Below are 25621 nucleotides of genomic sequence, written 5' to 3' on the forward strand. Positions count from 1 at the left end.
GTCCTTTCCTCCTTCGAGAACATTGCAATGGGCCTAAGTACCTCCTCCCGGGTCAGTCTATGCTATGGCGCTGATCAAGTGACCTGGAAAACATTCGCTTTTAAACGTTTATGGATATTCGATGCCACACATGAGGGTACCCGAGGCAAGGGACTCAAGGGTTGCGGCGCGCAAGGAGGTACCACCCGCGCCAAGAATCTCGCGAGATTTCCTCCCTGCGCTTCGCGACGTCATCCTCTCGGCGGCCGTGGCGGCGAAGGAGACGGCGCGTAAGATACTCACAGGGGCGGCCCGTATCCCTCCGCCGCCGGCGCGGTCCGGCCCTCCTTCCCATAGCCCGCCAATCCCCGCGCCTCCCGACCTGCCCCTCGGCCTGGGCCCACCCCGCGCTCCGGCGGCCCCACCCCGGCGGCGCCGCCCGCCCGTCCGCCCGCGCGTCCGTCCGTCCACCTGCAGCAGGCAGTCCCTCTGGTTGTCCGATCGAGCGGCGCCGGCCGAGCCCGAGGCCAGGGCTCTTGCTCCCCGGCGGAGGGATCCGCGGCGGCTGAGGAGGCGGCGCTGAGATTAGGTAGAAGAGGCAGCTACGGCGGCGGCGGCGGTGGTAGCGGCGGCGGCTCGGGCGGCAGCGCATAAAGGGGCCGCCGCCGGGTGATGCGGTGACCGCTGCGGCAGGCTCAGGAGCCGAGTGGGCCGCGGCCCTCAGTCCATCCTGCCGAACCCGCGCTCCCGAACTGCCCATCTTCTCCAGTCGAGCCGCGATCACCGAGGCGGCCTCGCGCCCCCTCGCCCCTTCCCCGTCCCTCCCCTGTCCCCGTCCCCGCCCCGGGGGCCACCGCCACCCGCCTCCCACGATGGCTCTGAAGAGAATCCACAAGGTAAGCGGCCGGAGGTCGGCTGAGGGTTCCGGCCGCTGGGCGGGCCAGCTGAGCAGGCTGCGGCCTGCACTTCCCGCCGTCGCCTCCGCCTGGCTCGCGGCCTCTTCGGACCCGGCTGCCGGCGATGGCCCTGCCGGGCGCCCTTCCCACCCTGTTCCCAGTGATGGCGCCGGTAGAGGCCCGGCTCGCGGTCCGAGCTTAGGCCGGAGGTGCGCTGGCCCGCTCTGCGTTCCTCCCTGGCCTCCTTTCTAGGCCCCGCGTGGTATGGAGTCCCAGGGCCTCTGCCCGGCTTGGGACTGCTGCGCTAGAGGGCCATTGTCCGGCCATGCCGGGAGGGGGAGCTGGGGCTGGGGCGTTGAGCTGCCCCTTTGACAGAGGTCGAAAGGGCTCCTCGCCCCATCACTGCCTGTGTTCTCCCACCTCCCGCCCACCCCCGCCCACCCCCGCCCACCTGCTATGGCTTCTTCCACCGACCCGCCTGAGCTTGGAGCCCATGTCCCAGGCAGACAGAGGAAGCCTTTTTGTCCGATCTACAAGTATTTCTTGAGTTCACTTACCTCTTGGTGGCCATACACTTCGGTCCACTCTACTTGTCCAGAAACTTAAGAGTAGGAAGTTCAGAAGGAGAAACAAAACAAAAACATGACTCTTGATGGAGGAGGGAAGTAGAGAAGCGTTTTGTTCTTTGAGGTTGCCAAATGTAAGAAACTACACTTCAGTTTTACAGGAATGGATCTAATAGAAAAGCTGTTAAATTTGCAAGGGTAGAGCTAGAAACTTGCACGTTGAAAACCACTGGAGAAATTAAAGTTTCCTTTTACAGTGTCTTCATAAAATGGATTTTAACGCTTGAATTAGGTAATATGTTCAAGGAGACTCTTTTAATTTGGAAGGAATTTTGCTAGACTTTTCCATTTGAAAGGATGTCTTTGCCCTTTACGATGAAAGGTTATTTAGTTACTGGTATGGAGGTATTCCTTATACAGTTTCTAGAGTATGGGCTTGGCTTAAAATTTAGGGTCCCTCCAATATTGTAACCTCCTGGTGCCCCTATCATGTTTTTTTTTCTTAGAAGTGGTGAAGTACGATTGTACTTCTGATTTTTGTTGGTGTTTCACTTGGTTACTTGGAGAGGCTCTATTAAACCGCTAGCCACTTACAAGTAGATTGGTTATCCATCGGAGGAATGGGATGGAGATGCAAGGGAAAGAGAAGCAATATTCACCTTACCCTAAACTCAGTGAAAATGCAGGCTGTTGGACAATTAAAATACCTGTTTGCACTTGGTCTTCATTTCATTCATGTCAAAAACCTTTAATGTGAAATTAATCCCAGTGCTTACTGTAAATTAGGTTAGAGCCTTACCAACTTGTTTGGATTTACTTGACTTCTAACAAATGAAAAAAGGCAGACTTTAGACAGAGTAAACCTTGTATTGAAATGAAGCCGCTTATGTGTTAAAAGGAGCTTGAAACTTAAGGGGAAATTTCTTAAAGAACTTTTTAAGGGACTGAAGCACGCGGAGGGATGGTCATCCACATAAAAATATATATGTATTTTTAAGGCATTTAGGAGTTGCTGAGTTCTTCTACAGTCTAATTGGGAAGTACCAATTTGAGATTGTAATTGTATAAAATTTTTTTAACCCCCCCCTCCCGGCCCCAGCCCCGTGCTCTTATTTTAAAACCTGAAGAGAAGTATGTGTGATAACTTACAGATCAAGAAATATATCCTTTAGTGTCTATGTTAATTGATGTGCGTTACATTTTTCAGGAAAAAAAAGTAACATTCAAAACATGTATTTTAATCTTTTAATATACTTGCCCTGGTAATGTGGGGTTTTTTTGTTTTTTTGTTTTTGTTTTTTTTTTTGAGTTACTACGTATTCTTTAGATTTTCTTTAAAATATCTTCTTATAAAAATTTTAATAAGGAAAGTTAAGCTTAGGCAATGATACTTTGAACTTTTAAAACTCACAGTTAGCCTTTTACCCTCCTGGTTTATAATCTAGAGCCCTTTCCAGAGTATGCTTAACTTCTGAGACTGACAGGGATTTGAAATACAAAATTTATTTTTGGTATACTAGTCAATAAAATTGTGAGAACAAATGGAAATTTTCTTTTTCAATTTTTTTTTGTAATACCAATTTTTTAAAGTTTATTTATTTTGAGAGAGAGATAGAGCACGCGTGCATGCAGAGGGGCAAAGAGAGGGAATCCCAGGCAGGCTCCTCGCTGACAGCTCCGATACGGGGCTCGAACCCTCAAACTGTGACATCATGACCTGAGCCGAAGTCAACCACTTAACTGACTGAGCCACCCAGGTGCCCCTGTGTAATGTCAGTTTTAAGTTGAGTCCAGACTTAACCTAGGTATGGGTAAGACCAGTTTTCATATCTTCTTCTTGACCCTAGTAATGTATCTACAGTGGAATACAGAAAAAACTTAGTTGGCTTATGTAATTAATCTTGGTCTTAAACCTTCCCAGTTACCATTTTCTTAAAAAAAAAAAAAGTTCTACGTTAATACTCTGTGGACTTTAGATATCATGAACTTCATCTAGGTTCTAATAAAATTTTGCTGAAAGCAAATACATTTGATATGCAGCATCTTTAGGAGTTCAATATCTTCTTTCTTTGACAGAAGGAAATAGTGTTCTGTGAGATTGACAGTTCTTTAAATGCCGTGTGTTTATGGCAAAAGCTTTTGATAGACTTCATAGACTTTATTTTGATACACACTTTAAGGTCTCTTGGCCTATGCTTTAATAGAGTATACCAAAAAGGGTCATCATCAACATCCAGTATAGTTCTTTGCAAGGATCGGGACCCTCTGGGCTTGTTGTATCCACACCAAATGGTCCTAGCCTACTGTGTTTTGAGGTTTGCTGCTGACTTTATAGGTGTTTAGCTTTGATTTTGATGCTTTGAGTGTCTGCTTCTAGCAGCACCACCCCCAGCCCTTTTCCAGTTGGCTGCATCTCATCTGTTGTGGGCTGGGAAACCAGATCACGGAGCTTATTAAAATTATGTCTAAAATAAGATCCAGTAGGCTCTGAGTGACGAGGGCTTCATGTGTTCTGTGAACTGTGTGGTCTCTTTGGCTGCTCACAGACCTTTTTTACTTCCTGTTTTTCTTCTTTTGTTACACAGATGCAGGAGACTTTTGGGTGCTCTTAGAGTGCTATAATATTGAAATACAGGGCTAATTTCTTTATTCTGGGGAAGGATAAAAGACAATGTCTTGATTCTTTGAGGAGTTGAAGACAGACCAAAGTTAGGATACTATAAACTATTTTCTTAACAGTAATAGTGCCTTGTACATTTTACTGTTATCCTGATATTTATAGTTAACATTCGGTATACATGGCTTTAATGCCAGGATTATTACTTGATTTATTCTGTTCGTATGATAAAGATTTTTAGAGCTAGTTTCTTCTAAAACCCCTCAAGAGACATCACTCCTGGAAGTGGGGGGGAACCTCAGTAAAATAAAGATTTCAAACTCTGATAGTTCTAGGCCAACCAGGTAACCAAAGTGAGCAAAAAATTGAGGGGAACTAGAAATTACATATGCTATCAGAAGAGGGCAGCTGCTACCCTGCTGTCTCCAAATGTTGCTGTTACCAAGATCTGTGGGCCCACTGTTGCCAGGTCTTCCTCCCCCCCCCCCCCCCTTTAAAAGGGAAGCCACAAATCTAGATTTTGGCAACCAATTCAAATTAAAAACAAAACATACTTCTGACAGGTTTGGTAGGCTCCAGTTTAATTTATGAATTAACATTAAAAGATTGAGGTTCAGTAAGCAGTCAGGAATGTAAGGATTGAATCATTTAAACCATAGTTGCTATCTTTTTTAAAGTTTCAAAAGTTTATTGCTTTATGTAGATGGGCAAGATTAAGTAGGTTTTTTTTTGTGTGTGTGTGTGAACTGTTAATTAACTTCTTTGCTGAGGTTTTTATATGGTTATGTGTGAGGTCATAGGGAAAGCCAATTTAGTACATGCATTGATTCCCACAGAAGTTCGTTTGTATCTTACTCTTAACCTCATTCTGCTCTGTTTCATGTTGTGAATCATCTTTGTATAGACTGCACACTTTGAAAATGTTTTGAGATTGGAAGATTACAAAAGGATTGATTCTTATCTTTGTAACACTGCAACAGTATTAAATTAAAAAATAATTTTAAAATACTGTATTTTAATCGTGATACCACAGTATTATCAGAGGTAAGGGTAAAGTGAATTCTTGTCAAAATGGCAAAGCAAATTATCAAACTGTTCTGTGGAGTATTGGTAACCTTAATAAATGGTTCACTGAAGATAGCTGTTTGAATTAGATCTATCTTAGAAAGCAGATACACCTTCTTACTCCAAAAAATAAGTTTCTTGAAATCTCTGCAGAGATTCTTTATTTAGTTTTAGTTTTTTTAGTTTTTCATTAGGAAATGATTCTTTCTTTACAAAGTTTCATTGGATTGAGAATTTTCTTTGGCTCTTCCAGGTTGCTATTTAAATGTAATTTAAACAGCCATCCTTGAAGGATAACTTAATTTTGGTTGCTTTAGACACTCTCAGTGTGTATTACTGTACTGCTGACTGACAAAGAGGAAGTTTTGACAAAGTCCAATTCTAGATATTTTAGTCCAGAGAGAGGGCTGCTAAAATATCCTAGGCGGTTCCCAGGATAGGAATACCTGACTCATGCCTGATGCTGCCAGGAACCTCTGCAGCCTCATCCCAGAAATGCAGGAGCACACTTTTTTATTTCTGTAGAAATAAAGTTTTGGTGGTTAGGTTCCCAGGCTAACCTTCAAAATCATATTTAACTATGATTAAATATCATTTAATAGGAAGATAAAGTACCATTGAGTCAGGTGACGTTTCATGTAATAGAATCATAAAATGTTAGAACTGCAGCACATCTCAGAGCTACTCTCTGAAAAAGCCGTGTGACTTCTAGAGCTGAATCAAGAACCTGGGTTTCTTGGGTATGTCCAGTGTCTTTTCTGGCAGACTGTGTACCCTTATGGATCTGTTAGGTATGTAAATCCAAAGGATGCAGTCTTTTTCTTTTGTTCAAACAGTTGGGCATTCAAACTGTGCCTTGGAACCAGATCTTTGCCTTAGCATCTCTTTTTATTATTGAAGAGATGTGTATGAACTCCCTTAAAACTACACAAAGTTCGGATATTCTGTTCTCCATATACCTTTCAACCTTTCATCAGAGTTAAATGGGTTTTCAATCTCTAAAAGATTAAGAATCCCTGTCTCATGTCCTTCAACACTGTTTTAATGTTAGTTGGTGACCCAATTACCTATTCTACAGAGAAAATAGAAATATGTGAATTCTTTCAGATTTCCTTTGAAGCTTTTGAAAACAAAAACAAAACCCTGTAGCTACCATCTTTAGAGTACTCATGCAGTTTCACAATTACTGAATCTTCTGAACACCCCTGTGAGAATTCTGTTCTCCCCAGGTTAGATGGGAGAATAGACACTTGGAAAAGTAAACAAACTTGTTTATGATTCTGTGGTTATGGTAAGAAAAGCCAGGATTCAGATTCATGTAATCTTGACTTTAGCCAGCCATTGCTCCAAATTGACCTTGGTCATCACTCTTCTTCCTTCTTGTGTCTGGAGAAGCTATACTTTTTCCTTTGACAATCTAACTTTTGCTTTCGTATTCTTTCTGCCAGGTCCTTGCTCCCTAGTAATTTACTCTCCTAGTTTCTCCTCTTCTCTTCTCTTCTCTTCTCTTCTCTTCTCTTCTCTTCTCTTCAGTCCCCTCAGCATTCAAGCTTCCTAAACAAAAATAAACGACAACAAAAAACTTTTTAACTCCCCTCCCCCTCTTTCCTCTTCTTTTTCCCTCTCATCTCTGGCATTTCAGTGCCAAAATTCTTAAAAGAATAGTCTATTCACTATTCTGAGATTGCTTAGTAAGGTCACTGGTCATTACTTAATTGCCAAATTCAGTGGACACCCTCCTCAGTTTTTATTTAATTTTTATAACAGTTAACGTTGTTATCACTCATTTTCCTTAGCTTCTGATAAACTGCTGTCTCTTCCTTCCTCATATCTAGTGTCTCCCAACTTTATTGGAATGCTTTTCAAACTAATATTATTGATGGATACAAATAAGAATTCATGAAACATTGCACACTTGGGTTAAGATTGACCTCACAAATGGTCCCGGGTAAATCAATTAAAATGCATATATCACAGTTAGGTAAATTATTTAAAAACAAAATATATTAAGAGGAAACATTATTGTTTCTTATAAAGTCAAACTATAAACATTTTTTTTTTTTAAGTTTACTTACTTATTTTGTGAGAGAAAGAGAGCAGGGGCAGAAAGAAGGAGAGAGAGAATCCCAAGCAGGTTCCATGCTGCCAGTGCAGAACCTGATGCTGGGCTTGCTCTCAAGAACCGTGAGATCATGACCTGAGCGGAAACCAAGACTTAGATGCTTAACCAGCTGAGCTACCCAGGCACCCTAAAATGGTATTTTTCTTACCTAATAAAAGAGATCTTCATCAAGGGCTGCATCAAATGTGTTACTGTATGTAGCTTTCATTATAGTACAATACAAAAATTTGTTTCTAACAGGTACACTCTAGCAAAAGAATGCAAAGTGTGTATTTGACATCATTCTTGCAGTTAGGCAACTATCAACATTGTTAATTGTCTCATGAGTAGAAATAGACAGGTTGTCTAATTAAAAAACAAAAAGAAATTTATGCTTTGCTCACGTTTATTTCAAAATAATTTGACTTTTGGGGCTTAAGAATCAAAGGACTTTGTTTTTTATTTAAAGCTTCCATATTCTAGTTGTAACTCTATGGGGAATGGGTTACTATTGTAGAAATACTTAATAAACAGTATGCTTTGATTAAATCTCAAATATATATTGAATTACGGCAAGAAACTAGATAGATAGTGGAGTCAGATAGACAATAATATCCTTGAGTAAGTGCTGTTTGTGCATCACAACACAGATGGACATCATTTGTTTTGTGTTCTCGTTTCTTCAGACAAATTATGGCTTTAAACCTGCAGAAATATGTAATATTCTTAAAAACATGTATTAAAAGTAGATAAAATTTAGGGCAAAAAATATTGTCACCTTTATGTTTCATTCCTAGAATACAGACTAGTGTTTTGTGAGAAATGCTACTGTAATTGAAATAGTTCTGATTGATCCTTTTCAGAAACATTTTCCTTTAGTCTTTGTGTTTTTCCTTATACAGTGAATGTCTTCTCACCCCACCCCCTCCTCCTGAATTCTTTATTTATCCTTGGAGACCCAATAGAAATGGCTTTTCTCTGTGCCTGTGTGCCCCAGGCATGCAGGCAGTAGGGTTCCACTATAGAACTATTTCTTAGTATGTAGACATGATTGATTCTTCTTCCCCTCTGGACTGAGCTTTCCTGGGCAAAGTCCTTGTCTTGCTCATTATATTTCCAGTATCTGATGCATAGTAGGCCTTCAGTTTTTGTCAACAATATTGAGCGAATAATGACAGCAAGTGATATGGTGAAAAAAGTAGTGGGATTTTGGAATAACATATCTGTTGAGTCCTGTGCTAGCTCTGTGGCCTTAGGCAAGGTTACTTCGCAGATTTTTTTTAGCCTCAGGTTCCTTGTTTATAGAATGAGGGTAGTGTCACTTACCCTGCAGACCTGTGGAGGGTGAGTAGAAAGGAAAAACAGACTACATAAAAGGTAGGCTTTAATATAATCATTGTGACTTAACTGCTACAGTTAGAAAGTTGCAAATACAATACCTAGAACATTTTATTCTTTAACCATTTAAGAATAAGTTGTTAACATGATGTCTCATCACCCCCAAATACTTTAATGTGTATTTCTTATAAACAAGGACATTCTGCCACATAATCCTAATACAGCCTTCAAAATTAGGAAATTTCCATTGAGATCTTACTGCCATGTAATCCTCAGACCCCATTCAGGTTTTGCCAGTTGTTCCAATAATGTGTTTAGAAAAAGGATCCAGTCCAGAGTTACTCGTTGCATTTTATTATCTGTGTATACTCTTGCTTAATTCCTTAGTCTCTTCTTGGCTTCGTGACCTTGACACTTTTAAAACATTAGAGACCAGTTATTTTGCAGAGTGTTCCTCAGTTTGGGTTTATTCTCGTACGATCAGATTTAGGTCATGGATGGAGTGCCTTGCTGGCTCAGTTGGTAGAGCATGTGGCTCTTGATCCCAGGGTTGTGAGTTCAAGCCCCACATTTGGCATTGAGCCTATTTAAAACACACACACACACACACACACACACACACACACACACACCAAATTTTAGATTAGGTTGTGGATATGTGGTAGGAATGTCAGAAGCAATGCTGTGTTACTGTCTTTGTTACCCTATCAAATGGTATGTGATTTTGGTGGGATTCTTTTCATTGCATCCTGTCAGGTGGTATGCAATTTCAAATTGACCCATTACTGAGAATTTTCACTTCTATTACTTGATTAAGGTAATGTCTACCACGGTTCCTTACTATACAGCCAACTCTTTTTCCCTTTATGATTAAATAAGTATTTTATTAGGAGACATTTTGAGAATATGTACTTATCTTATTTGTGTTATTTATTTGTTTCACAGAAAGTACCCCAAGTCTTAGCTACTTAAACATTTATTATCCCATAGTTTCTGAAGATCAGAAATCTGAGAATGGCTTATAGCTAGGTGATTCTGGCTCACGGTCTTTTTTGATGTTGCTGCCAAGCTATTGCCTGGAGCTGCAGTTCCCTGAAGACTGGAGAATCCTCTTCTAAGCTCATTCCCATGGTTGTTGACAGAACTCAGTTCCTTGTGGGTTATTGGACTAAAGGATTAATTTCCTCCCTGCTTAAATCTCTCCATAGGGCTGCCTGAGTATGCTTAAGACATGGCTTCCCTTAGAGTGCCCCCAGAGAGAGCTAGAGTGAGCAGCCACAGTATCTTTTATAACCTAATCTCCCAAGTGAAATGCTATCACTTTGCGATATTCTGTTGGTTTCATAGACCACACCTGGTATAGTGTAGGGGAGAGAACTAAAGGGTTTAAATACTAGGAGTCAAGGATCATTGGGAGCTGTTTTGGACCCTGGGTACCCCACTGTCATGCAAAAGTATTAACTTACTTATTTTTAAACTTATATTTGGACTCATGATTTCAAACTATTTTATTCAGGTAGATTATAGTAATATCATTTATTTTAATTCTCAGTTGTTTTGTTTTTCCCTCATCATTCTTTGAGCATTTAGTTTGTTTTGGCAGCATAATATATCCCTGGCTTTTTTTTTTTTTTTTTTTTTTTTTTACCCTGCTCTAGCTGTGTAATCATCTATTTTTCCAAGGCTTCCTAGTTCTGTTTACTGGAAAATGGTATTTAGAAATCAATATTTGGATGCTAGGTATGCTCACTGCTCTTGAAATCTCACTGCTTCCAAGCTTTCTCAGTATAATCAGTGGATGTAGCTAGGGAATATGTATATGTATATACAGACACATGGACACACACAGTACACATATTTCCATGTATATTTAGTTTTCTCTGTATATATTAAAAAAAAAAAAAACATGAGTTCACATTGGTACCTCTTAATTCCAGTCGAATGCCATAGGGTTCACCCTATATTTCTTCTTTCCAGTATAACCATTTCTTTTCTGACAGTGAGAAGCCTGTTACTCTTAATAAATGTACTCATTTCATCAATTTTCCAGTATAATCAACCTCCCAACGCTGGGTGCACCTGCATAGATACCATTCTTGCTTTCCCTCCCCAGGAGTTGCCCTTAATTTTCCTGACTTGGACATCTTGCACTGGGTCATGTACATCCCCTTACAGATTTTCTCAGAATTTTTAAAAAACAAAGTAAAATAAAGGACTTTTTGTTTGACATACATATTTAGATAAAAACTGTTTAAAGTAATAGTGCTAGTCATATAGAACATTACTTAAAGCAGATACAGGAAGTTCATCCCAGTAATTGTAACCACATAGCACTTTTTCCAGTTATGGAATATGGCTCGTTCTTTTCTTTTACCTCTCTCCCTTCCTTTCTCTTCAGTTTTAAACCTTTATTTGATAATCAGCACTTAGTTCTCATCCACATTAACTGTCTATAAGTTTTTGAAAATGGTGATAGGTACTTAGGTAACCAGTGTATAGAGCTTGTTTGGTGAATCTTCATCCTCCTTTTTCTGGACAACTGCACATGTAAGGTATGGAACATTCCTTATTCCTTTGGCCAGACAGCTTCGTTCAGCCAGGTGTCAGTGCACACATCTGGAGTTCCCATTGCCTTTGTGGCAAATTTCTGGAAGTCTTTGAGTGCCAAGGGGCACACTTCTTGAAACTTACTGCATGGATGCGCTTTTGAACGTTAATGTATATTCTCTGGTCACTACCTCATTGGTGGCAGAACAGCCCTTCTTCTTAACACCCTTCTTTGTGGTAGCCATTCTACCAGATCCTGTTTGGAAAGGGAAGAGCCCGATGTATTGTGGAGAATATGGCCTTTTCTACAGCCATTCTTGGAGTAAACGAAGACCATGGTTTTAATTTAGTGTTATATTCTGAGGTAGTTTTGATTAGTAACCTTATAAGCTAGTCTCCATTCTTAGAAATAGTTGGAAACAACTGTAATTAAAGTTCTGAAACTTATCTTTTATTATGAAATAGTTTATGAATACAAAAGGATTTAGACACTGATATGACCAACACCTATGTACTTACATGCAATTTAATATTCAGAACTACCTAATTTAGCTCTAGTGTTAAAGTTTTGTTAGCAATAGCTTGTCTTTTTTTTAGGGTTTTTTTTTTTTTTTTTCTTACTAAGTAAACTCTCCACCCAAGTTGGGGCTTAAACTCATGACTCCCAAGATCAAGAGTAGCACACTCCATTGACTGAGCCAGCCAGGCACCTCAATAGCTTCTCTTTTTAAAGTTTGGCATCTTTGCATATTTAGAAATATTCATGTTTTCATAAAGGTGTGTTGTAGGTGATGGGAATTGCTTGTGGAACCCCCCCCCCACTTGACTTAATTGCATTAAAGCAATACCATATCCTCACTGAGTTTAGTAGTAGACCAGATTTTTTATATCTTTAAGCATTGCGCTTCACTTTTGTTGACTAGAAATAGTAAAATCCACTTTGAAATTATTGAACATACCGGCACTATGTCTCATAATTTGTGAGCTGTTTTTAAAATCTGTGAATTACCATGATATTTAGTATATCTTTTATGAGATTGATTTGAAAGCATTTCCCAAGTGTTTAAAACACTGACTAAATTGGTTTAAAACAAGAATTTGAAAAAAATTTTTAATGTTTATTTATCTTTGAGAGAGAGAGAGAGAAAACGTGCGTGCACATGAGCTGGGTAGGGGCAGAGAGAGAGGGAGACACAGAACCTGAAGCAGGCTCCAGGCTCTGAGCTGTCAGCACAGAGCCTGATGTAGGGCTCAAACTCATGAACTGTGAGATCATGACCTGGGGTGAAGTCAAATGCTTAACTGACTGAGCCACCCAAGTGCCCCTGAAATTTGAATTCTTTTTGAAAAGAGAAATATTTAAAAAAAAGAAATATTTATACCCTTTATTTTCATTACTGTGGGACAAATCTTGAATGAAGAAAGTCTGTTTACCTTACAGTGCAATCCCAAGACATGCTTATGCAGTTATTTTTTTTCCAGTATATTCTTTCTGTTCCTCTTTGTTGAATCTGTAACTTGATGTGGAAATTCAATTGAATGAGGTCACATGCAACATAATACAAGGTTAAAAAATTGTTCAGACTTCAAGGAACAACCCGAAGCTAACAGTGTTTATTGGCATTTGGAGAGGAGCTATTTGTTTCTTAGCCCAGATAGTAAACTTGACTTGATCTGTAATTTTAGAGCCTGAAGTAGGGCCACTACTGTGGCACTCTTTTTACTTATGTGGTAGTATATTCATTGTCTTTTAGCTTCCAGGATTGCTGTTAAGTCCAAAACTGTTCTGATTTCTGATCCTGTATATGTGACCAGTTTTCTTTCTGGAAGCTTACAGGTTTTCTTTTTTTTTTTTTTTTTTTTTTTTACTTTTTTTTTAATTTATTTTTGAGACCGGGAGAGACAGAGCATGAACAGGGTAGGGTCAGAGAGAGGGAGACACAATTTGAAACAGGCTCCAGGCTCTGAGCTGTCAGCACAGAGCCCGATGTAGGGCTCAAACTCATGGACCGCGAGATCATGACCTGAGCCAAAGTCGGCCGCTTAACCGACTGAGCCACCCAGGCACCCCCAGGTTTTCTTTGTCTCACATGTGATATTTCATGACAAGTGGTGTTGTAGGTCAATTTTCATTTATTTTGCTCAACATTCAGTTGGTCTTTTTGAGCCAGAAATTCACGTCCTGTTTGTTTTATTTTGTTTTCTTTTCCAAATTATATTTAAGCTCTAGTTAACATACAGTGCAATATTAGTTTCAGGAGTAGAATTCAGTGGTTCATCACTTACATACAAACCCAGTGCTCATCCTAACAAACGCCCTCCCTCTCCCTTTTTTTTTAATGTTTGTTTATTTTTGAGAGAGGAAGTGTGGGGGAGGAGGGGAGAGAGAGGGAGGGAGACAGAGGCTCTGAAGCGGGCTCTGCCCTGACAGCAGAGAGCCCCATGGTGGGCTCACACTCACGAACTGGGAGATCATGGCCTGAGCCGAAGTCAAACCCTTAACCCTCTGAAACACCAAGGTGCCCCAACAAGTGCCTTCCTTAATATCCATCCCCCATTCGTCTCCCTTCATTAGCCCTCAGTTTGTTCTCTGTTCTCAAGAGTCTCTTATGGTTTGTTTCCTTCTCTTTCTTTTTTTACCCCCCTCCCATATTTTCATGTTTTGTTTCTTAAATTCCATGTATGAGTGAAATCACATGGTATTTTTCTTTCTCAGACTGACTTATTTCACTTAGCATAATACATTCTATCTCCATCCCCGTCATTGCAAATGGTAAGGTTTCATTCGTTTTGATGGCTGAGTAATAACTCCATCTTCTTTATCCCCATTTTCTTTATCCACATGTCCTCAAGTTTTGAAAAATTTTATTGAATCATTTTGTTCATGGATTCATTAACTTCATTTTTCTCTTTTCTCCCTTTTTTTTTTTTTAACTATTACCGGATGTTGGACTTCCTGGACTGCTCTATGCCTTTTCCCTCCACACACCTTCTACCTATATGGATTTGCCTATTCTGGACATTTTATATAAATGGAATCATACAACATGTGACCTTTTGTGTCTGGCTCATTTTGTTTAACAGTGTTTTCAAGCTATATCCAAGTTACAGTACATATCAGTACTTAGAACTCCTTTTTGTGACTGAATAATATTCTGTTGTATGGGTAGCTAACATTTTCTTTTTCCATTTACCAGATGATGGGCATTTGGATTGTTTCCATTTTTTTTTAACCTGTTAAGAATAATGTTTCTTGAACAGTATTTTTCAAATACTTTACAATTTTTCTGTGAACATTAATTTTCGTTCGTATTGGATATATACCTAGGAGTGGAATTGCTGAGTCATGTGGTAATTGGATGTTTACTTTTTGAGGAATCGCCAGACTGTAAACAGGCTGCACTATTTTACATTCCCACCAGCAATGTATGCATGTTCTAGTTTCTACATATGGTCATCAACACTTGTTACTTTATTATTTTGATGATAGCTTTCCTAGTAGGTGTCAAGTAATATATGATTGTAGTTATAATTTACATTTCTCTTAATTACTGAATGATATTGAGCATCTCTTCATGTGCTCATTGGCCATATATATACATCCTCTTTGGAGAAAGGTGTATCCTTTGCCCATTTTTATTTACTTATTTTTTTAATGTTTATTTTTGAGAGAGACAGAGCGGAACTGGGGGAGGGGCAGAGAAAGAGGGAGACACAGAATCTGAAGCAGGCTCCAGGCTGTGACCTGTCAGCACAGAGCCTGACACGGGACTCAGACCCACAAACCTAGAGATCATGACCTGAGCTGAAGTTGGATGCTTAACAGACTAAGCCACAGGTGCCCCTGTTGTTGTTGTTGCTAAAGGAAGTTTGTTGTTTGTTTTTTCCTTTGCCCATTTTTATTAATAAATTTTTTTTAATGTTTATTTATTTTTGAGAGAGACAGAGAGCAAGCAGGGAAGTGGCAGAGAGAGAGGGAGACACAGAATCCAAAGCAGGCTCCAGGCTCCAAGCTGTCAGCACAGAGCCGTATGCGGGGCTCGAACTCGTGAACTGCAAGATCATGACCTGAGCTGAAGTCAGATGCTTAATTGACTGAGCCACCCATTTGCCCCTCCTTTGCCCATTTTTAAATTGGGTTCTTTATTGTTGAGCTGTAAGAAGTCTTTGTATATTCTGTATACCAAACCATTATCAGATAAGTGATTTGCAGAGTTTTGTGCTTTTGGTGTCATATCTAAGAAAGTGTTGCTTAATCCAAGGATACAAAGATGTACATTTATGTTTCTTTTTAAGGGTTTTATAGTTTTAGCTGTTACATTTAGATCTTTGATCTGTTTTTTAAATTTTTTTCTTTTAATTACATATACATAAAACCTTCCATCTAAGCTATTTTAACATAGACATTTCAGTGGTATTAAGTACATTCATATTGTTGTACAACCATTACCACCATCCATTTCTAGAAGTCTTCTCACTTTTCACAACTGAAACTCTGTTGCTGTTAAACAATAACACCCCATCCTCTGTCTCCCCAGCCCCTGGCAACCATCATTCTACTTTTTTGTCTTATTTTTGACTAGGTTTCTCTTTTTTTTTTTTTTTTTAAACGTTTCATTTATTTTTGAGAGACAGAGCATGAGCAAGGGAGGAGGAGAGAGAGAGGGAGACACAGAATTGGAAGCAGGCTCCAGGCTCTGAGCTGTCAGCACAGAGCCCGACGAGGGGCTCGAACTCAAAAACCGTGAGATCATGACCTGAGCCGAAGTCGGACGCTTAACCGACTGAGCCACCCAGCCGCCCCAACTAGGTTTCTTATATAATTGGAATCCTACAGTATTTATCTTTGTGTGACTTACTTCTTTCACTTTAGCTTAATGTTCTTAAAGTTCATCCATGTTGTCAGAATATCCTTCCTTTTCAAGGCCAAATAATGCTTCATTGTACATATATACCACATTTTGCCTATCCATTCATCTGGTGATGGATTCTTAGGTTGTTTTAGCTATTCTGAGTAATGCTGCCATGAACATGGGTATACAGATAACTCTTCAAGACTGTGCTTTCAGTTATTTAAGGTTTATACCTAGAACTGGAATTGTTCGATCATGTGTAATTATGGTAATTCTACTTTTAATTGTTGGAGGAACTACCATACTGTTTTCCACAGTGACTGTACCATTTTACACTCCCACTCAGAAGGGTTCTAGCTTATCTTGACCAAAAGTTGCTACTTGCTGTTTTTGTTTTTTTGTTTGGGTTCTGGTAATAGCCTTCCTGAGGGGCTCCTGGGTGGCTCAGTCTGTTGAGTGCCTGACTTTGGTTCAGGTCATGATCTCACAGTTCTCCAGTTTGAGACCTGTATTGGGCTCTTGGGTTCTCAACTGTCTGTGCAGAGCTGGCTTTGGATCCTCTGCCCCCCACCCTCCCCTGCCCTGCACCTCACCCTCCTCACGCTGTCTCTCTCTCAAAAATAAATAAACATTTAAAAAATTGTAATAATAATAGCCTTCCTGACGGATGGGATATTGTTGTCTCTGGTCCCTTTTTTTTTTTTTTTTTTTTTTTTTTTTTTTTTTTTTTAAGTTTATTTGTTTTGAGAAAGACTGAGACAGTGTGAGTGGGGGAGGGGCAGAGAGAGAGGATCCCAAGCAGTCTTTGTGTTGCCAGCAAAGAGCCTGATGAGGGATTCGAACCCTTGAACTGAGATCATGACCCAAGTTGAAGTCAACGCTCAACTGACTGAACCACCCAGGCACGTTCGTCTTTATCTAAAGTTGATGTTGAAGATGAATCCTCAGATGGCTGATTTCTTTATTGTCAGTTATTTATATTAAGAGTGGGGTACTAGAAAACTGATGAAAAGGTCTAAGCATACAGGGATGAAGTTTGGCAACTGTAGAATTCAGTTTACAGTTTGCTGGCTAGGCTATTTCTCTAGATGAACCATTAATATCAGTGAATTGTAAAGCTCCTTGTTTTGTACTGGGCACGTTTTTCTGAGGATCTTGTAATCTCCCACCTAGACAGTACAGGCCTGGCTTCCAGTTTTCTCAGAATCACCAGGAACAAAGTTTGTATGTAAATGTTCACTTAATCTTCCTGTTTTCTGTACATCATCCATGCCTTTGACTGTGTCAGTCTTAAGACCTTCTGTTTTATCCTTTCCAGAAAATAAACCTCTGACTTGTGGCTTGAGTGGGGAGGCATTCACTGAAGGAGTCCACAGTCAAAGAAGTGATCTAGACATACTTTTATTAGTTTTAAGTTTTAAAGTTATTTTTAAACTTTATTTATTTTGAGAGAGAGAGTGCAAGCAGTGGGGAGAGGGGCAGAGAGAGAGAATCCCAAACAGTGTTCGTACTGTCAGTGCAGAGCCTGACATGGGGCTCAAGCCCAAGAACCCTGAGTCATGAGCCGAGATCAAGAGTTGGACACTTAACTGACCAAGCTACCCACTTAACCTACTGAGCCACCCAGGCACTCCTGGAAAAGTATACATTTTACACTTGATCTTAGCCAAAAGGCCCTAAGAAGTGATGGAAAAGTACACTTTTTTTTTTTTTTTTTGGAAAAGTATACATTTTAAATGACAAGCATTTTCAACAAATGCCAACAATGTAGTTTTTAAAATTTATTACCCTGTAATAGACATTTTTTCCAAGTTTTTGTATTGCTAGGGACACTGAAGCATCAACATTCCCATATGTGTTTCTTGGTACACGTAGGTGAGGGTTTCTCTTTATAGTTAGTAGAGTTGTTTGGTCTAGATTGTGAGCCTTTCCTTGTAAGATATTGCCACATTGATTTCCAACCTTTGTGACACCCAACTAACGAGATACAAAACTTTCTAATTAGCTTTTTCTTTTAAAATTTCCCTCATTATGTGAGGTGTCTGGGTGGCTCAGTCGGTTAAGTGTCAGACTTCGGCTTAGGTCATAATCTCACAGTTGGTGAGTTCGAGCTCCGTGTTGGGCTCTGTGTTGACAGCTCGGAGCCTAGAGTCTGCTTTACATTCTCCCTCTCTCTCTGCCTCTCCCCCACTCATGCTCTGCCTCTGTCTCTCTTTCTCTCAAAAATAAACATTAAAAACATAAAAATAAAATAAAATTTCCCTCAATATGAGTATAACACACTACAGAGAAAAGCACTAAACAGATGTCTAATAAACCAGTGCAGTTTTCAAATATACACAAACATTGAACATTCTGTAATAAATTTCCAAGTACCCTATCACCTGTCATTTTGTGTTCTTAATTACCCCTTCCACCCTCATTAGATTATTTTGAAGCCAGTCCCAAATATCACATCATTTTATTTGTCAGTAATTCAGAATATACTACTAAGAGATAAGACAGTGGTTTTCAGCTCTGGGCGATTTTGCCCACTAAGTAACATTGGGCATTGTTTGTAGACATTTTTGTTTGTCACAACTGGGAGGCTAGTAGTAGGTGCTACTGGTATCTAGTAGGTAGAGGCTAGGGAGTTGCTAAACATTCTGCAATGCATAGGATAGCTCCCAACAGCAAAGAATTATCCAGCCCAAAATGTCAGTATTGCCCAGTTTGAAAAACCCTGAGACAAGAATTCTTTAAAAATCATGTGCATGGTACAGTTATCACATCTTTTTTTTATTATTATTAAGATTTTACTTTGGGGCACCTGGGTCTCTCAGTTGGTTGAGCATCTGGGTCTTGGTTTCAGCTGAGGTAATGATCTCACAGTTCGTCAGTTCGATCCTGTGTTGGGCTCTGTGCTGACAGTGTGCAGCCTACTTGGATCTCTCTCTCTCTCCCCCCCCCCCCCCTTTCTCTCTCTCCCTCTCTCTCTCCCCCCTCCCCCTTCTCCCTCTCCCTCCCTCCCTCCCCCCCCCCCTCCGCCTCTTTCTCTGCCTCTTCTCCCTCCCTCCCCCCACCAAAAATAAATAAGTAAGTAAGTAACCTCTTGGGGCTCCTGGGTGACTCAGTTAAGCATCTGACTTGGCTCATGTCATGATCTCACAGTTCGTGAGTTCAAGCCCCACATCATGCTCTCTGCTCTCAGTGCAGAGCCCACTTTGTATTCTCTGTCTCTGCACACCCACTGCGTGCATTTTCTCTCTCTCTCTCTCAAAAATAAGTAAATATTTTTAAAAATTAAAAAAAGATATTTTAAGTAATCATGGGGTTCAGATTCACAACCCCCACATCAAGAGTGGCATGCTCCACTGACTGAGCCACCCAGGCACTTCTGTAGTTGTTACATGTAGAATATGAACAATATTGTGATATCAAATGTCAGGTTTAAAATTTTTCTCCTTCAAATGAGATTTTAAGTATCTTTTACATTTGATTTTTTTTAATTAAAACAAATTCAACTAATTGCATTTGGTTGATGTCTTCTAAGTCTTTGTTAATATATAGTTGTCTTCCCTTTTTTTACACTTATTTGTTGAATAAAACATATCCCTTGTCCTATATACTGTCCCCCACTCTCTAGATACTGCTAATTGTATCTTTGTCTCCTTAAACAGACTTGAAAACAGTCCTGTTTGTAATGCTGCTTCCAGGAGTTGCTTGTACCATCAACTTGTGAGCCTTTATAAATTTGATTCCTTGACTTTTTCCCATAAATTAGGATTTACCTTCTTGGGACTGCTAAGTCACTAACACTTGTTGTTCTTGTTTTTTATCTTCCCAAAATTTTTTTGCTATTGTTCCGTCCACCATTCTTTTGTGCTCCTGGGTTTAAGCCTTAAGAAAAAAAAATCTGTTGACTCCTTAAATATAGAGAACAAACAGATGGTAAGTTACTAGAGAGGAGATGGGTAGGTGGGTAAGTGAAACAGGTGAAGGGGATTAAGAATACACTTACATTGATGAGCACTGAGTTATGTATGGAATTGTTGAATCACTATATTGTACACCTGAAACAAATATAACACTGTATGTTAACTACACTGGAATTAAAATTAAAAAAAAAAATCTGTTGACTCTCATTTTAATAGGATTTTGGAGAGAGTAAAAGTTACGTGTGGAATCTGTCACTTTGCCTGGAAATTTGAGATACTTTGGTTCTTCCTATATATCTTTCTAAACACATGCTATAATTATGAGACCAAAATTCATATTTCTAGGAGTTGTAACTCTAAAGGAACAGGTACTTCAAAAGTCATAGAGTACAATAGATCTAATCATTTTTATGTAGCAGATAAAAGTATTGGACACTTAGAATATTCTAAAAATAGTTAATAGTTTTCTTCTAGATCAATATATAACATTTAAAAACAGCTATCTTCTATATTTAGCTAAGATGGCTAGCTTATTATTTAAAACCTCATTGAAGGCTTTAGATGAATATTTATACCTACCAAGATTAATTATTGTTTGGTGTTGTAAAGGACTCTGGACAGTATATAAGGATGTCAGATCTGGAGGAAAGTGGATCACTTGAAATAAACTACTTTTATCTTCCCACTCTTAACAATATTTTAAAATATTAAAAATATTTCTCTTAACCAAGTAGCTTTCAGTAGCAAGGCAGTTGTGGATTGTTGAGGTTTTTGTTTGTTTTTTGTTTTGTTTTTTAGTATTTAGCAGAATTAGAAATTTGTGAGTGTTCTTGCTGAGAAACTGCTATGGTAATAATTTTTGCAAGGATCTATTATTCAGAGTCCTATTCTCTTTAGAGACTATGTAGGGGTATTTATCAGTTAGCTTTGGTGTGTAAAAGATGACTCTAAAACTTAGTGCCTTAAAACAATGACTTACTATTTCTCGGGATTCTGTGGATTGATCAGACAGTTTTGTTTCCTGTTTTGTCAGCTAGGGCCATTTTTGTGCTCATTGTCCGCTATCACCAGAGTTAGAAGGTTCAAGACTTCCCCTAACAGGTCTGGGGACTTGATGCTCACTGTTGGCTGAAATGTATATCCTCAGCCCTCAAAGGGTCTTTCCAGCAAGATGGCCTGGACTTCCTATGTGGTGGCTCAGAGCAAAAGAAGGAAAGCTGTCAGGCCTCTTAAATAATAGACTTAAAACTGACACAGTATCACAATTGGTCTATTTTTTTGGTCAACCAAGATGGATAGCTAGCCAGCATTCTAGAGGAAGGGAAATAGATGATTTCTTTCTTTTTTTTTTTTAACTTGTTTTATTTTTTATTTTTTAAAATTTACATCCAAATTAGCATATAGTGCAACTATGATTTCAGAAGTAGATTCCTTAGTGCCCCTTACCCATTTAGCCCATCCCCCTCCCACATCCCCTCCGGTAACCCTCAGTTGTTCTCCATATTTATGAGTCTCTTCTGTTTTGTCCCCCTCCCTGTTTTTATATTATTTTTGTTTCCCTTCCCTTATGTTCATCTGTTTTGTCTCTTAAAGTCCTGATATGAGTGAAGTCATAATGATTTTTGTCTTTCTCTGACTAATTTCATTTAACATAATACTCTCCAGTTCCATCCACGTAGCTGCAAATGACAAGATTTCATTCTTTTTGATTGCCGAGTAATACTCCATTGTATATATATACCACATCTTCTTTATCCATTCATCCATCGATGGACATTTGGGCTCTTTTCATACTTTGGCTATTATTGATAGTGCTGCTATAAACATGGGGTGCATGTGTCCCTTCGAAACAGCACACCTGTACCCCTTGGATAAATGCCTAGTAGTGCAATTGCTGGGTCATAGGGTAGTTATGAGATGATTTCTTGATAAGAAGAGTAGTGTGTTCTTATAGGGAGGGAGAAATTGTTGATAGCCATGTTTGGAGATTATTTACTGCAGGGGAAATTATAGTAAATGTTGTCTTAATAATGTGTTTATTTCTTGGATAAGGCCATGTGTTAAGAATTTAATTTAGTAGAATTTTGTGGTTTTGGATTCATTAAAAACAATTCTTATGGTTGAGTGATATTAAATTAACATTTTCCAAATGTTAATTCAAAAAAGTTTTTCTGAAGATTTGTTTAGCCAATCAGTAGGAGGAAGGAAGAGAGAAGTAGACGGGAAGGGAAAAGGTTTGTTGGAGTGAAACCTAAAAATATGATTGTTTTGCAGAAAAAGGTAGCCATTTATTTGGGGCCTGGTTTTTTCCTGTCAGTAACGTCCTAAATTGCTTTATTTTTTCTTTTTTCTCCAGCTTTATTGAGATGTAATTGACATTTAATACTGTTTTTAAGTTTATTTACTTTTTGAGAGAGAGTGCCAGCAAGCAAGAGAGAGGGTGAGAATCCTAAGCAGGCTCCGTGCTGGCACTGCGGAGCCTGATGTGGGGCTCGATCCCATGAACCATGAGATCTTGGCCTGAGCGTAAATCAAGAAAATCAAGAGTCAGAGCCTTATCCATCTGAGCTACCGAGGCACCCTATAACATTGTGTAAGTTTCAGCTATACAGTGACGATTTGATACACTTACATATTGCAGAATGATTACTGCCATTGTATTGGCTAACCACCTCCACATGCCACATAAGTACCATTTCTTTTTTGTGATGAGAACATTTAAGATACACTGTCTTAGGCAATTTCAAGTATATCATACAGTATTACTAAATGTAATCACCTTACTGTACATTAGATCTCCACAACTTGTCCGTCTTATAACTTGAAATACTGTGACCAACATCTCCCCATCATTTCCTCCATCCTCCCACTCTCCCAAGTTGCTCTGTGTAACCTAGTGCTGGGAAACTAAGGGGAATGAATTAAAAAGATAAAAGATACTAGTATATAATTTCCTTTTTTTTTTTTTCTTAACATTTATGTATTCATTTTGAGAGAGAGATAGAGCACGAGCAGGGGAGGGGCAGAGAGAAAGAGAGGATCCCACGCAGCCTCTGTACTGTACACTCAGAGTTTTACCTGGGGCTCTAACTCATGAATCGTGAGATCATGATCTGAGCTGAAACCAAGAGTTGGTTGATTGATTGACTGAGCCACCCAGGCACCCCACTAGTATGTAATTTCTAAAAAGCTCTGTATGTACTAGAATTAAATGATTTCTTGTAGCATTAAAATGTAATTACTGGGCCCTTTTGTGTTTTTCACCTTATATTCTTTAAATTTTTCCTGTAAGACTTTAAAAAATTAAAAATCAAAGAGGTGGTTCTCTTCTTGGTTGCCTGTGTGTTCTGGAAATTGTTGGATAAAATTTGAGTTACAGGAAGAAAGAATTTCATACTACCAGATTTGTTCCTACCGAGACTCCGACTTAACTCATGATCTTGAGCACACATGTATTTTTTCTTTAACGTTTATTTATTTTTGAGACAGGGAGAGACAGAGCATGAACGGGGGAGGGTCAGAGAGAGAGGGAGACACAGAATCTGAAACAGGCTCCAGGCCCTGAGGTGTCAGCACAGAGCCCGACGCAGGGCTCGAACTCACGGACCGCGAGATCATGACCTGACCTGAAGCCGGATGCCCAACCGACTGAGCCACCCAGGCGCCCCAATAGCACACATGTATTAAGAAACTTGAGGACACACCTGAAGCTATTATTACACTGTATGTTAACTAACTGGAATTTAAATAAAAACTTAAAAAAAAAAAGAGAAACTTGAGGCCGAGGAGGTTGTATTTTTTTTATTTGATGGGTAATATTTTCATACTTTCCCTATTGTCATACCAAAGAACTGCTTCGCTGCTTGCCACCTCCTCTTTGTTAATCTCAAAAATGTTCCCGAATCCTCAGTAGCCCCACTGTAATGATTATATGGGTTAAACATTCCCTGTAGGTTAATAGGTCAGATATGCCATATTAAAAATTGGCTTTGAGGGGCACCTGGGTGGCTCAGTCGGTTGAGCGTCTGACTTCAGCTCAGGTCATGATCTTGTCATCCATGGGTTCGGGCCCCGCCTTGGGCTCTGTGCTGACAGCTCAGAGCCTGGAGCCTGTTTCAGATTCTGTGTCTCCCTCTCTCTCGGCCCCTCCCCCACTCATGCTCTGTCTCTGTCTCTGAAAAATTAATAAACCTTAAAAAAAACATTTAAAAAAAATACTGGCTCTGAGAGTTATACTTTGTTCTTAATATTAAGGTATAAAATGTTTTTAAAACAGGTAATATTCATTGTTCATAAACCTTTCCCCAGCCTAACTATAGATTTGAAATTTTTTTTAATATTTATTTTATTTTTGAGAGCGTGAGTACACGTGCAAAAGAGTGGGGGAGAGGCAGAGAGGGAGACAGAGGATCTGAGGTGGGCTCTTGAACTGACAGCAGAGAGACCGATGTGGGGCTCGAACTCACGAACCATGAGATCATGACCTGAACTGACTGTTGGAGGCTTAACCAATGGAGCCACCCAGGTGCCCCTATAGATTTGAATTTTGTTGGGCCCTTTCTCAACCCTTGCTCCTGATAAAGTGGAAATTCTTCTCGAGTGTGAATTTCATCATAGGAAAACAGAAATTGTTCATTTTTCTTGTCATAGTTCTATAATATCTTCCCCAAGACACTAATAAATGCTTCTATTATGGTGTAAGAGATACTTGACTGGATGGCATCTCAAGTGATTTCAGTGTGGACAAAGAGCTCCTGTCTCTTAGCTTACATAAAATGTAATTTTGAAAAGACATTTCTTCAGATGTACCTATTCACATTTTTGTTAATATTGTCTAGTGTCTAGTTTTGAAGGTTGGAGTGTTCCAGGGAGACACAAAAATCTCATTCTGTCAAGTTAGTATTCTGAATAACTGTTCTAAAATACAATCGCAGACTTGAGACTTGGTTTGGGTTTTGGTTTTTTGGTTTGTTTTTAATTTGAATTGTATTTTCTGTGCCTTAATCATCACATGAGAGAGCTTTGCGAATATGTAGCCAGTCTTCTAACATAGTAAAACTTAATGGCTTAGTTGACTTTGGTTACCTATGTTACAGAGATTGTCAGTCTTTAGGAAGACTGATTTAACTGGACAGATTATTCATTTTGAACTCCTGAGGTTAGTGTTGGAGAACTGGTTAAACAGAAACTGACTATGCTTTGGTATTGAAGAGTAAAGTCATTGAGAAGTAATACTCTTAAATTTCAAGGATTTACAGTTCTAAGTAACAGTTTTTATATATTTCAAAACATCTGAGAACCAAAACTTAATCGTATACTACTTACTAAAAATAGTACATGTGAGTTTTTTAGGGGATGGAGCATAGCTTTACAGGGTATAATGGGAAATAGAATGTCATTTTTACCTCTTTGAGGTCCCTGTTGTCCTGCCATTTGAAATAGCACAGACATATACCAAGATAGGGGCACCTGGGTGGCTCAGTCAGTTAAGTGTCCGACTTCAGCTCAGGTCATGAACTCACGGTTCATGAGTTCGAGCCCTGTGTCAGTCTCTGTGCTGACAGCTCAGAGCCTGGAGTCTGCTTCAGATTCTGTGTCTCCCTCTCTGTTCTTCCCCCGCTTGTACTTTGTCTCTCTCTCTCTCTCTCTGTCTCTCAAAAATAAAGATTTAAAAAAATGTTTTTTGAAAAGAAATACACCAAGATAATTAATATTAATTAATTTCCCTGTTTTCTCTAGCTT

The 25621-nt window shown here is 39.4% G+C and overlaps 1 protein-coding gene across 4 annotated transcripts in view; it reads left to right on the forward strand.

Annotated features, from left to right (window-relative positions):
- Nucleotides 1-316: 316 nt before the first annotated feature.
- UBE2D2 (ubiquitin conjugating enzyme E2 D2) overlaps nucleotides 317-25621 on the forward strand; it is a 53299-nt gene continuing 27994 nt past the window's right edge. The window contains exons 1-2 of one of the 4 annotated variants that reach the window (XM_042936763.1): nucleotides 354-875; nucleotides 19622-19679. Coding sequence is in view for 2 of the 4 variants with exons in the window: in XM_042936734.1 (XP_042792668.1) it covers nucleotides 852-875 (24 nt within the window). In the remaining 2 variants the exon portion in view is untranslated. Of the gene's footprint in view, nucleotides 876-19621; nucleotides 19680-25621 lie in introns of all 4 variants that reach the window. The other 3 variants (XM_042936753.1, XM_042936734.1, XM_042936738.1) reach the window with 3 other exon arrangements.

This window comes from Panthera leo, chromosome A1 (genome assembly GCF_018350215.1).
Source record: "Panthera leo isolate Ple1 chromosome A1, P.leo_Ple1_pat1.1, whole genome shotgun sequence".
Taxonomy (NCBI): domain Eukaryota; kingdom Metazoa; phylum Chordata; class Mammalia; order Carnivora; family Felidae; genus Panthera; species Panthera leo.